Source organism: Lates calcarifer, linkage group LG4, assembly GCF_001640805.2.
Source record: "Lates calcarifer isolate ASB-BC8 linkage group LG4, TLL_Latcal_v3, whole genome shotgun sequence".
Classification (NCBI taxonomy): domain Eukaryota; kingdom Metazoa; phylum Chordata; class Actinopteri; family Centropomidae; genus Lates; species Lates calcarifer.
In genome coordinates this window covers 24605687-24618835 of record NC_066836.1, presented here as the reverse complement: position 1 = coordinate 24618835, position 13149 = coordinate 24605687, and the positions used below count along the sequence as shown (strand labels likewise).

The 13149-nt window shown below is 41.8% G+C and overlaps 1 protein-coding gene across 1 annotated transcript in view; it reads left to right on the top strand.

Moving 5' to 3' along the window:
- The window catches only part of LOC108896737 (sickle tail protein homolog), a 93922-nt gene that overhangs the window by 57689 nt on the left and 23084 nt on the right, over nucleotides 1-13149 (top strand). Inside the window, 5 exon segments of the mRNA XM_051070199.1 lie at nucleotides 3705-3730; nucleotides 3733-3834; nucleotides 12198-12345; nucleotides 12440-12758; nucleotides 12891-13016. Coding sequence (XP_050926156.1) covers nucleotides 3705-3730; nucleotides 3733-3834; nucleotides 12198-12345; nucleotides 12440-12758; nucleotides 12891-13016 — 721 coding nt within the window.

The following is a 13149-nucleotide window of genomic DNA, read 5'->3' as shown; positions in this document are numbered from 1 at the left end:
CCCGGAGCCCATTCATTCAAACTGCTTTTTTTCATCACTAAAATTGAGCATTGGAGCATTATTTCATCCCCTGGCTGATAACCTAGCATGACATGCTTGGTATATGTGGATTCCTTAGGTTGTCTTTCATTGTTTGTTACATATGTCATAACAGTGAGCCAGCTACACGTGTACCTCACACACAAGGTATGTCGTCCCACCGGCAGGACATAAGATGTCAGGCAGCTGATGCCAATCTGCAGGAGACAGAGAGAGATGGGTCTCATCATCCTTCATGTTCTTGAGCTATAGTCAGCTAAAGGGGGTTGTGGAGAAAGTAGGGCCACACCTCCATCCGCCTGTGGTGCTGCAGCTATGATTGGCTAGTAGGCTAATGATTATCTCTCACAGCCAGACAACTGCTGAGCTCAGATGTATTTATTTATAGATAAATGAAAGTAACAAAAAGCATGTACCCTAATGTATTGGATTAAGATTACATATATTATATCACAAATTTACTTGAGTAAGAGTAAAAGTACAGTAAAGTTACAAATGGTAGTTCAAATTTACTCATAGCCAAAACAACCTGCTCAAACAAATCTTCACATTTGGTGTCTTGGCATCAGAGAGAGAAACTGTTCATTTTCTAATGACTATTTCCAACATAATAGTGCACCATGTCACAAAGTCAGTCATCTCAAACAGGTTTCATTAACATAACAATGTTCATTAAACCTTTGCGCTGCATTAACTTTCTCAGTCACCGTATCTGAATCCAATAGAGCACCTTTGGGATGTGGTAGATTGGCAGCATGACTATGCAGCTGACTAATCTGCAGAGATGACATGATACATGTGATGTTTCTAACATCTTGTGCTGTCTTGTGTTACCACTGAGCTGGCCTCTCAGTACCTGTCTTACCCTCTGGAGGTATTTGGTTATAGCAGATCTCCTTATGTCCTCATCGTGGCTTCCATTGGCCTCTGGGATACTCAGGTACCTCACACTGTCCTGTATGTCTGCTATTTTGTTTTTGGGTGATGCCACCACTTCAGAACTTATCACCTTCCCTCTCTTTGTCACCATGCAGCCACTCTTGTCCAGTCCAAATGATATCCCGATGTTCTCATTGTAGACCCTGGTGAGGTGGATCAGTGAGTCAATGTCTTGTTCACTGTACAGTGTACAGCTTGATGCTATCCATTTATAGAAGGTGGCTGATGGTTACTCCACTTCTGAATCTGTATTTGCAGGGACAGTGAATCACCTTGGTTTATGTCTCACTTAATGGTGACCTGTGTAATGGTCTTGTATGGGGCATTAAGTCGTAGGCTTTCTCTCAGGCAGTGCTCAGGTTGGTCTGTCTAGTCTTGGGTGATCGCTCTATCGACAAGTAGCTGGTGCTTTGCAATGCCCTTGACAGCTTTACTTATGTATTGACCCGTGCCTACTCAACTTAGCCGCCATGGTGCCTGAGCGATGCTTCTGTGTTGTGAAGAGACAGGTTATTGGCCAGTAGTTCAAAGGTGTCGTAACCTTACGGGAATCCTTCGTGATCAAGGTTGTCCTGCCCTGTGTTAGACAGTTTGGATGAGTGCCTGTTGTTAGCAGCTTGTTCATTTGTGCTGCCAGGCACTGGTAGCTTCTTCAGTCAGTAGAGTGGATCATGTCAGGTAGGGATAGACCCATTATTGGCGCCGATATTCTGCATTTTGACACATATCGGCATCAGCCTTTTTTTTTTTTATCTGATGGGCGATAAGAGATCAATTTAAAACTGGGTTATTTTGGCTCAGGTGCGCCTCTCTGTCTGCAGTCACTACTCTGTCTCCAGCATTGTCCCACCCACAGCACCATCTGATTGGTGCCACAGCACAGGTAACAGCCAATCAGCAGTGAAAGTTTATAAGGAAACTTTATAAGAGATACTGCGGACCCTGGGAACTCCCTGCACTTTTTGTTAGAATTTTAAAACAAATATATCTATTGTCTAAGATAAAAAAAAAACATAAACATGTTGCAAATCCATTAGTTCAGTATTTTTTAGCTCTTGTCATGAGAGTTCCAGTAGCCCACTTGAAATCAGCATGTCCTGTCTCCAAACATCTATCACAGACCTTTGTCCCAGCTTTAATTTGAGTGGGTTTACATGAATATATAAAGAACTGTGTATATATACTGTAAGTAGAATCAGAATCAGACTTTATTGCCAAGTTTGCACATACAAGGAATTTGTCTTGGTATATTGGTGCTAAAGGACAGTTATTGTAAAAGAAAAGAGCAAAAAACAAGAGCTATATTTACAAGGAACATAAATATACATAATTAAAAAGTAAAGTGTAAAATATAAAATGTAAAGTGTAGAGTGCAAAAATGTTAGAAGGTGGCAGTGATTGTCCAGATGTTAATGTAACGCATAGATGTACGTGCTAAAAGGGTTCAAAATTAATTGGACATTTTGCTACTAAGTGTTGTTGTAGTTGTGTGTAGTTTCAACATTAGTTCATACACAAAAGAGTTCACATGTGGGTCAGAGTTGATTGGGTTGAGAGAGTTGAAATCTAGATTGAGGTAGAGTTGTCAATATGAAGAGTAAAGAAGTGACCATTGTGAGGCATCAGCCCACACAAAATGATCAGACCACATTGCTCCCTTTTGTTCCATAGACAAAAGATGGCCAGTGATCTCATTCTCTCAGGGTCCTTCATCTTTTCACACTTAGGTGTAAAATCTTCCAAATTCCAGCTACCATTGATCACTGTATGGCCATGATATCACCTGGACAACAAACCCAGATGTTCTCCAATCTTCTCGTTCTCCTCTTCTCCACTTTTCCTCAAGAGAGAGGAGTTACTCTCTTCTTGGCCTGCTCCTCAACAGGAGTTCACCTCCATGAGGCCTTGGTAGCAACAGAAGAACCTGGATTTATAAGCAAGTGATTTAGGACCAGTATGTACAACACAAAGTCTGTCAGCTGAACTTTATTTTTTTAACAGCTTTATATATTTTTGGTGAGTTATCATTTAATCACTGAAGCTTTCAAATAAATGCAACACTATTAAAAAAAATCCATCAAAAATTACTAACTACTGCTAAAAAGTAAAATTTTCCTCTAAAATGTTCGAAAGATAAAGTAGAAAAGAACTGAAATACTCATGTACTAAACTCATGATACTTAATCAGATGTACTCAGTCCCCTCTGCTTAATATTTTAAGTTGTTTTTGGATTTAATTTATTCTCTTGCTTTTCCTGCTGAACTCTGAATCTGACTAGGTTCAGGAAGACCAAGTGTGTATGTTAACCCTAAACCCTAAACCCTGGAGGTTTGTAAGAAATGTGAAGGCCAAACCAGCACACACACACACACATACACACACACACACACACACACAGTATGAGTCATAAATTCATAGACATTGTCAAACTGGTTTGCTTGGTGACGTGTTTGTTGTCAACTAGTTTCACAATTCCATGTCAAAATACAGTACTCACTTCAGCACACATCACACTGTACACTTTTATGTACAGTAGATAAAGTGATTAGAATCAAGTGATTAGAATCATTTTGTTATTATGTTATCAGCGGTACTATCAGCAGTACTGTGGAACTCCTGCTGTGTGCTCTCTGCTGCCATCCTATGCCTACAGTAAGACTATCACATATTGTAGTTCAGTTTCCTATTGACTGTTAATACCACTGATATATTTTTCTCCTCCCAGTGAACTGGAGGACTATGTGGACCATTTACAAAGAGCACTACCTCCCCTCCTGGCCAGCTCACTTTAAGAGATGTGGAGGAGGGAGCAATACGCCTACAGAGGGTTGGAGAAGATCTGGCTATCCTTAAAGGTCAGTGAATTTGGATTGACCTGTCTGACTCAGATCACATCATTTTGTTGGCTGATTAAACATGTAATAAGATGCAATTGACCAATACGTTAATATTTGGCTGTATCAGATTTGAACTCTATTTTGACCGATATGAATTATCACATAGGTAAATTTCATGTTGTTAAGGATTATTAAATGGTAAATGGACTGTACTTATATAGCGCTTTTCTAGTCTTTTCGACCACTCAAAGCGCTTCACACTACAGATCACATTCACCCCATTCACACACATTCATACAGCACCTCTATACAATAGTGCTTTCTAGCACAGACACACACATTCACACACCAATGACAAACATCGGAGGCAACTTGGGGTTCAGTATCTTGCCCAAGGATACTACGGCATGCGGACTGGAGGAGCCAGGAATCGAACCACCGCCCTTCGGAATGGTGGCTCTACCTACTGAGCCACAGCCGCCCCATTATTATTATTAGAGAGGCTGAAATAGGAGGAGGGATGACAGAGTTCATGTGATCTGGGGTTAACCTGGGGTTATTGTTTTTTCTACAAAAACTACTCACTAATTGTGACTGAGCAACTTTATCCATCTTTGATTATATTAAAGACAAATGTTGCTTTTCTGTTTGACCTCTTTTTTCAGTCAGAAGCCAATCATTTTTATACTACATTTAAGTTTAGTTGACTCATATTACAAAGACTATTTCTTCATCAGAGACCAGTTCAATCAAAAACTTGATTGTCCAGAGACTTTGTTTCAGAAAAGACTTGCTGCTGTTTAATTTTGTAATAATGTGGGCCCCACAGACTCATCTGATTGCCCTTTTCATTGAAATGACTGGCTGCAGCTGTATATTTACTGTTCCACTTTGACTGGACTGGTTTACTGTTAACTGTGACATACTTAAAAAGCAATAGAAGTTTGACATGGAAAAAATTAAAAGTGTGTCAAAGAAGACTTCCTGTAATGGATCAGTATTAGCTATTTTAAAAACGGAATCCACAGTAATTTCATTGTAACCCGTTTATACTCTCTGAGAGCTGCTCATACCCCACTGGGCTCTATGAATACACAGAACCAGTTCCCAAGACACATAATCATATCAATATCATCATATCTATATCTATCTTTCTATATATCTATATATATATATATATATATATATACATATATATATATATACATACACATACATACATACATAGAGAGAGAGAGAGAGATTATAGATATACAGTGGCAAGAAAAACTATGTGTACCTTTTGGAATTTCATGGTTTTCTGCATTAATTTGTCATAAAATGTGATCTGATCTTCATCTAAGTCAAGGATATTGACAAATATGCCTAAGATAATAACACAAAAAAAATCACCTTTCATGTTTTTATTGAGAGCAACCATAAAAACCTCGTAGTGCTAGTGGAAAAAGTATGTGAACCCTTGAATTAATGACCTCCATGTCGATTATCGGCGCAGATATTCAGCATTTTGACACATATCGGCATCTGCCTTTTTTTTAATCTGACGGCAAAGAGATCAATTTAAAACTGGGTTATTCTGGCTCTGATGCAGCCATGTCTCTCTGTCTGCAGTCACTACTCTGTCTCCAGCATTGTCCCCGCCCACAGCACCATCTGATTGGTTACACACAGACGGGACACAGACAACAGCCAATCAGCAGTGAAAGCTGTGCATGGACAATGCTCACACACGCTGAACAACTCTGCTCTTTGCACCACAATCTGGTGCTGCTCAATTGGGACTACTAATTGATTTGAGACTCACATTTCTGTGCAAATTTTATTTAACTTTGTTTTATTTACTTTATAAAACTTCAGGAAGCTGTTTATTTATTTATTTAATATTTCAGTTAACTTTATAAGAGATGCTGCTGACCCTGGGAACTCCCTGCACTTTTTGTTTTTGTTTGAAGTTAAAGATAAATGAAAGATAAAATAACATTTTAGTTATATTGAAATTTTGGAAAACTTTATTTACTGTAGAAAACTTTAGGGAGCTATTTATTTGTTTAAGTTTTCATTTAACTTTATAAGACATGCTGCTGAGCCTGGGAGCCTATTGTCTAAGATAAATTAAAAAAAAAAAAAAAACATAAACATGTTGCAAATCTGAAAAGCTGTTTAATAAACATATGCTTAAAGGCATATTACATTAACGAAGTGTTGGAGTTTGTATTATTCAAAATTTTGATGCCAATATTTTCACTTTTACTGCAAATGAATATCGGCTCCAAATATCCTTGACTACTAATAATCGGTATCTGCCCTGAAAAAACCATATCGGTCTATCTATAATAAAAACCACTCAAACATTTTGAGTTTGCTCTGCACAAGAAGAATACACTTATGTGAGCCATGCCTCGCCAAAAAGAGCTTTCAGAGGATCTACGATCAAGAATTGTTGATTTACATAAAGCTGGAAAGGGTTATAAAGTAATTTCAAAGACTTTAGAAATTCACCAGTCTACAGTTAGGCAAACAATCTACAAATGGAGACACTTTGGGACTGTGGCTACTCTACCGAGACGTGGGCGCCCAGTCAAAATGACCCCAAGAACACAAGAAGACTCATCAGTGAGTTAAAGAAACAGCCCCGAGTGACAGCCAAAGATTTGAAGGCAGCATTGGAGCTGGCTAACATCTGTGTTCATGAGTCTACAGTACATAAAACATTGAACAAGCAGGGTGTCTATGGCAGGACACCACAAAGGAAGTCACTGCTTACTAAAAAGAACATTGCTGCACGCAAGTTTGCGAAAGAGCACATTGACACTCCACAGTGGTATTGGCAAAATGTTTTGTGGACTGCTGAAACTAAGATTGAACTATTTGAAAAGAACACGCAGAACTACATCTGGCATAAAAGGGGCACTACATGTCATCAAGTTGCGCTGAGGTTCATCAGCACATGCACAGAGAAAATACAACAGAAGAATGGCAGAGAGGAAGAGAGTGCCGTGTGCTGTATTTCAAGCGAAAACGAGACAATACCAAAATGGATTGTAAAAAGCTAGTCAGTATAGGAAACACTACAATTATATAAACATAAAACATTCTGTTAATTATAAACTTGTCAATCTGTCCTGTAACTATTAATAATAAAAAAGGAAACATCACAAAAAACACTTAAGGTGATGAAAATTAATTGAGATTAAGCAATTCATTGACGCATCCACCGTATTTATACTGGCCCATATTTACTTGGTATCGGATCGATACCAAAATATGCAGTATCGCACACCACTAATATCTCCGTAAAGACAGTCTTGTGTTGCCGTGACCTTGAGCTGCTAGCTGTTAGCCTGCGGCCATATTATCCTGCCGAGGGAGTCACGTGATCACCGTCTGTGTTTACATCCCTCCAAAAGTGGACGCAGCCATTGCCTGTGAGAAGATCCATTCCGTCACAGTAAGGCTGCAGACACTGAGGCACTTATGATCATCTCTGGGGACTATAACCACGTAACTTTGGACTCTACCTTGGCTGTTTTTAATCAGGTTGCAGACTGTCCTACTAGAAACAACAGGACAATTGATCTGCTGTATGTTAATGTAAGGGATGCATACAGAGTGACTCCCCTCCCCCCACTAGGGAAGTCTGATCACAATCTGGTTCACCTACAGCCACTGTACACCCCCCTGGTCCAAAAGCAACCGGTGACAAATTGATCCATCAGCAGAAGGTCCCCTGAGATGGAAAGTGCCTTGAGAAACTGACAACACCACGGTCTGGGATGTGCTGATCAACCTGCATGATGAGGACATAGAGGGGATGACACACTGTCTGACGGAGTACCTGAACTTCTGCACAGACGTGGTCTCCCCTGTCAAGACGGTCCGTTGTTACCCTAACAACAAGCCATGGGTAACGCGGGAAGTCAAGGCTGTCCTCAACAGGAAGAAGGCTGCCTTCAGGAGCAGAGACAGGGAGGCCATGAAGGCAGCACAGCAGGAGGTGAAACACTGTGTGAGGGAAGCTAAGGACAGCTACAGGAGAAAGGTGGAGTAGAAGCTGAGGGAGAACAACATGAGGGAGGTCTGGAGAGGTCTGGGAAGGTGTGAAGACCATCACAGGTCACAACAGAAAGACCAGAGCTGTAGGGGGGACAATGGAGAGGGTGAACAAACTGAACTGACTTCTTCAGCAGGTTCAACTAGCCCTTGCCCCCCACCCCCACCCTCACCGCAGCCATTTTTCCTTCTTCCCTCCACACACCTCCCCCCCAGACACCCTAATACCCCCCTCCTCCTCCCCCACCTCAACACAATCTCGGCCTCAGATCACATACCACAGACCAGGTCAGAGGACAGCTGAGGAAGCTCCAGCCCAGGAAAGCAGCAGGCCCAGACAAAGTGTGTCCAAGACTACTGAAGACCTGCGGTGCAGAACTGTGGGAACCACTACAACGGATCTTCAACCTTAGCCTGCAGCTAAGGAGAGTGCCCACCCTCTGGAAGACATCTTGCATCGTTCCAGTTCTGAAGAAGAACCAGCCCAGCGAGCTGAACGACTTCCGACCAGTGGCACTCACTTCACACATAATGAAGACGGTGGAGCGGCTCTTCCTCAGCCTTCTCAGACCCCAGGTGCAACACGCCCAGGACTGCCCGCAGTTTGCGTACCAGCAAGGTGTTGGTGTGGAGGATGCCATCCTCTACCTGCTACACAGAGCCCACTCCCATCTGGATAAGGGAAGCGGCACAGTGAGGATTCTCTTCTTGGACTTCTCCAGTGCCTTTTATACCATCCAGACCCCTACCTGGTGGACTGGATCTCCAACTACCTCACTGGCAGGCCGCAGTATGTCAGGTTGAAGGACATCACATCTGACACTGTGGTCAGCAGCACTGGAGCCCCCCAGGGCACAGTGCTGGCCCCTCTTCTCTTCACCTTGTACACTTCAGACTTTTGTTACAACTCAGAGCTGTGTCACATACAGAAGTATGCCGATGACACAGCCATCGTTGGGTGCATTGGGAGTATCTGAGACTGGTGGGGGACTTTGCTGCATGGTGCCACACTAACCACCTATAGCTCAACACCTCTAAGACGAAGGAGCTGGTCATTAACTTTGGGAGGTCCAGACCAAGACCGCGACCAGTCTTGTTAGAGGGAGCTGAGGTGGAGGCTGTGGACTCCTACAAATACCTCGGGCTGTGGCTGGACAATAAACTGGACTGGACAACACACACCAGCCACCTGTATGGGAAGACACAAAGCAGGCTGTACTTCCTAAGGAGACTGCGGTCTTTCAACATCTGCAGCAAATTGCCAGCGTCCTCTTTTACACTGTGGTGTGCTGGGGGGGCAGCATATCCAGGAAGGACACGTACAGACTGGATAAACTGATCAGGCGGGCCGGCTCTGTGGTCGGCATGAAGCTGGACTCTCTGGTGACGGTGGCAGAGATGAGGACACTGGACAAACTGCTGGATATTATGGACAATGCCAGCCACCCTTTGCACACTGTCATCAGCAACCAGAGGAGCCTGTTCAGTGAAAGGCTGCTCCTGCCCAAGTGTAGGACTAACAGACTTAAAAACTCCTTTGTCCATCATGCCACCATGCTCTACAACTCCTCAACTCCTCTTGGGGGGAGGAGGAGATAGAGTATGGAGGACAGAAGGGAAGGAGTGGTAGCCACTTAATGTGCAGTAACCCACCCGGACACTCAATAACCTCATCCTCCGCCAGCCATATACAGTTCAGTATATTTATCTTAATGCCATATACAGTCCAGTATATTCAGTATATTTATCTTAATTCATTCTTATTCTATTCTATTTATATTTTGTGGTGTTTGCAAACTGTCCTGTGTGCTGCTTCTGTCTGTATAAGCTGCTGGAAACTTAACTTAATTTCCTGAGGGAGTCATCCAAAGGGATCAATAAAGTCTATCTAAGTCTAAGTCTAAGTCCACAACAGAATGGCTTCAGAACAACAAAATCCACCTTTTGGAGTGGCAAGTCAGAGCCCAGACCTCAGTCCAATAGAGATGCTATGGAATGACTTGAAGAGAGCCGTACACATGAGACGTCCAAAGAATATGAGAGAGCTAAAGCAGTTCTGCCAGGAAGAATGGGCTAAAATTCCTCCTGAACAATGTGCAGGTCTGATCTGATACAGGAAGTGCCTGGTTGAGGTTATTGCTGCCAAGGGTGGGGGTCAACCAGTTATTAATTCCAAGGGTTCACTTACTTTCTCCACTACCATTTTGAATGTTGAATGAATGTGTTCAATAAAGACATGAAAGATAAAAACAAAAATTTGTGTTATTATTTTAGGCACATTATATTTGTAAATACCCTTGACTTAGATGAGGATCACATTTTATGACAAATTAATGCAGAAAACCATGAATTTCCAAAAGGTTTGCATACTTTTTCTTGCCACTGTATAGATAGATAGATAGATAGATAGATAGATGAAGAGAGAGAGAGTATATTCTAGATTCTAGTTATGTGTCCACCATCTTCTTGCCTATCTGTTCCTCTCTGCTCTGTGGCCTAATAAACCCTGTAATATTAGCAGATATAAGCAGCACTCTGTACCATGTGACAATCTGACGTTAGCTGAGGGGATTAGTCTTGCAGGGGTGCTGTGCCTCATCTTTTAGCTTTTCAGACAGACTGCCATCATAATTTCTCCTAAGAAAACCATCCACTGCAGCCACTTTAATAACCCCGTACATATATATATATATATGTGAAGCCAAAGACAAATTTCCACTTAGGTGGACAATAAAGTTATATTAAGAAATAAAAAAAATAGTATCTTTAGGATCATATGCAATCAGTGCAGCAGCCTCCTACAACATTTAAATGAAGTAATTCATCAGTTTATCCCAGCAGTATTGTTGAAATAAAGTGGAATTATTGATGAATGAATTTTGTCGTATTTTTAATGATTAATGAATGCTAAAAAATAAAATCTGCATCCAGGAATTCAGACTGATTAAAATCTGGCTTGTTATTCGCTGTAATTATTGTCAGTTTAATGACATGATAACTTTATTGGCCAAGTATGTTGGTACACAGCAAGGAGCCCTGTTCTCAGTACCTGGAAATAAACTGTCAGACAGGCTCTGCTCTGTTTACATTATTTTCCATATGCCTGTGTCTAAGTTGATTTGTTAATGTATGAACCTCTGCACTTTGTCAACTTTTGCCTTTTAATGGATGCTGATATGTTCATGGTAGTCAAGGCTGAAGCAGGGACAGTTAAGTATAAGTTTATCTTGATCTTGATGTGAACAAATACATACAAACTCAAACATGCAGCGGTTACTGATATTCATTGAAAACTGTATTAATATTAGATTCATCCAAGACTTTTCTGTGCAGAGTTTGCATGTTCTCTCCATGTTGGTGTGGGTTCCCTCTGAGTACTCTGGCTTCCTCCCACAGTCCAAAGACATACATCAGGTTAATTGGTAACTTTAAATTGCCTGTAGGTGTGAATGTGAGTGTGAATGGTTGTTTGTATATATGTTGGCCCTGTTATGGACTGGTCATCTGTCCAGGGTGTATGCCGCCTCTCATCCAATGTCACCTGTGATAGGCTCCAGCCCCACCGCAAGCCTTAACGAATAAGCAGTATAAACAATGGATGGATTGATGGAAGTTAAATTGATCGAGAGGTCGATGGTTGAGAGGTTGCAAATCTCTTGCTTTCATTTTGGCACTCAGATATACAGGTTAGAGCAGCCACACAGCCACATAAGCAGTGTGGCTCAGGCATGGCATCATAATACCAACGTTACACCTTTCTCTACAGTTTCAGTGCCTATATTTTTATGTCACAGATGTGAAAAAATGCAATTAAAAAAAAAGTTTATTCTTCTATCATTTCAAATTCTGTCTAAATACAAACACAATTTATAACAAAATGCAACATTCTACTATTAATGGCCACTATCTGAGGCAAACTCAGTGTAGAAAGATAGGTAGTGGCCACCTGTGTGGACACCACAAGCATGCATGCTGCAGAAGTTAAGTAAGTTAGCTGTCAAGCATGGGTAGAGGTAGGCTTAAGCACACACACTGAGCAGCTGTATAACTGTGCACCAATCAGCCTCAACATATCTGTCTTAATGTTGTGGCTGATCTGTGTATGTAGGACAATGTAAATACTCGAAGTAATCTTTATCTGGCACTCTGGATAAAAATTATGTCCAGATCAAAGTATGTTGTCCCTATAAAAGTTATTTCCTAAACTGCTTATCCTGTTCAAGGCTGGAAGGCTTTGAGGATCCATTGTTAAATAATTAGAGATGACATTTAGAATTATACAGTTTACACAGAGTACAGGTCATTTTTCATTTTATCTGGTTATCCTCCAGGTGAATTTCCAGAGCTGCAAGTGAAGATACGGTCAGTGCTGAGGCTGGAGTTGGAAGCGATGCATTTCCTGAGGGAGGAGCCTCATAAGATGGACTGCATGTTAAAGAGGGTCAAAGTCTTGACTGAAGCCCTCAGTTCCCTTCGCAGGTACGCATGGACTTCCCTCAGAAGTAAAAGAGTTTTGAAATAATCCTGATGTGCATGTGCGTGTGGCCATCTTTGTCCTCCCTGTTATGAACAGGTGTGTGTCAGAGCCACCCCCTCCAGCCAGATCAGCCCAGGTGGAGCCTCAAAAGGTTCTGGAAACAGACCAGGTGCCCCAGAAGACTCAGAGTCCTCACAGCTCCCCCAAACCAAAGCTGCGATCCTCTGTCAGGCCCCCTCCTCCCACCACCCCACTCTCCGGGAGTCAGACTGATGTCAGCATGGTGGCCTCAGCCTCCCCCATCATGGCCCACAGAATGGCAAGCACAGCAGCCACTGTGATCCAGCCCCCACCCCACCTCCCCAGCCTCCTGCTGACACCCAATCATGGACAAGAGTTACTTACTGTGGCCAAGGTATTGTACTGATAATTGGTCCACGTGCTGAATAACTGTAAAATGACAAGATGTGAGCCACTGTATATAAACATTTCTTTGTGTTAGGAAAGAGTGTGTTGCTTAGAAAGTAAAAAATGTTGTGTTATGAAGGTGAGTCCTCACAACAGAGAGGGGTGCCCCACCCTGCAGAGGAGACTGGACCCTCTGCAGTCCAATGGACTCTGTAGTTCAGCAGGTGGAACACCAACACAGGAGAGCCACACTGACCAGACCACCGTAAGTTCATTATTTGAAATGTTATTTTTATGTACTTTTTATTATTTTATTTTAGTACTTTTTGTATATGTTTTTTGTATTTGTAAATGTATTTAATGCATTTACCATGAAAGAACTTCTCAAGTGTTTGGTA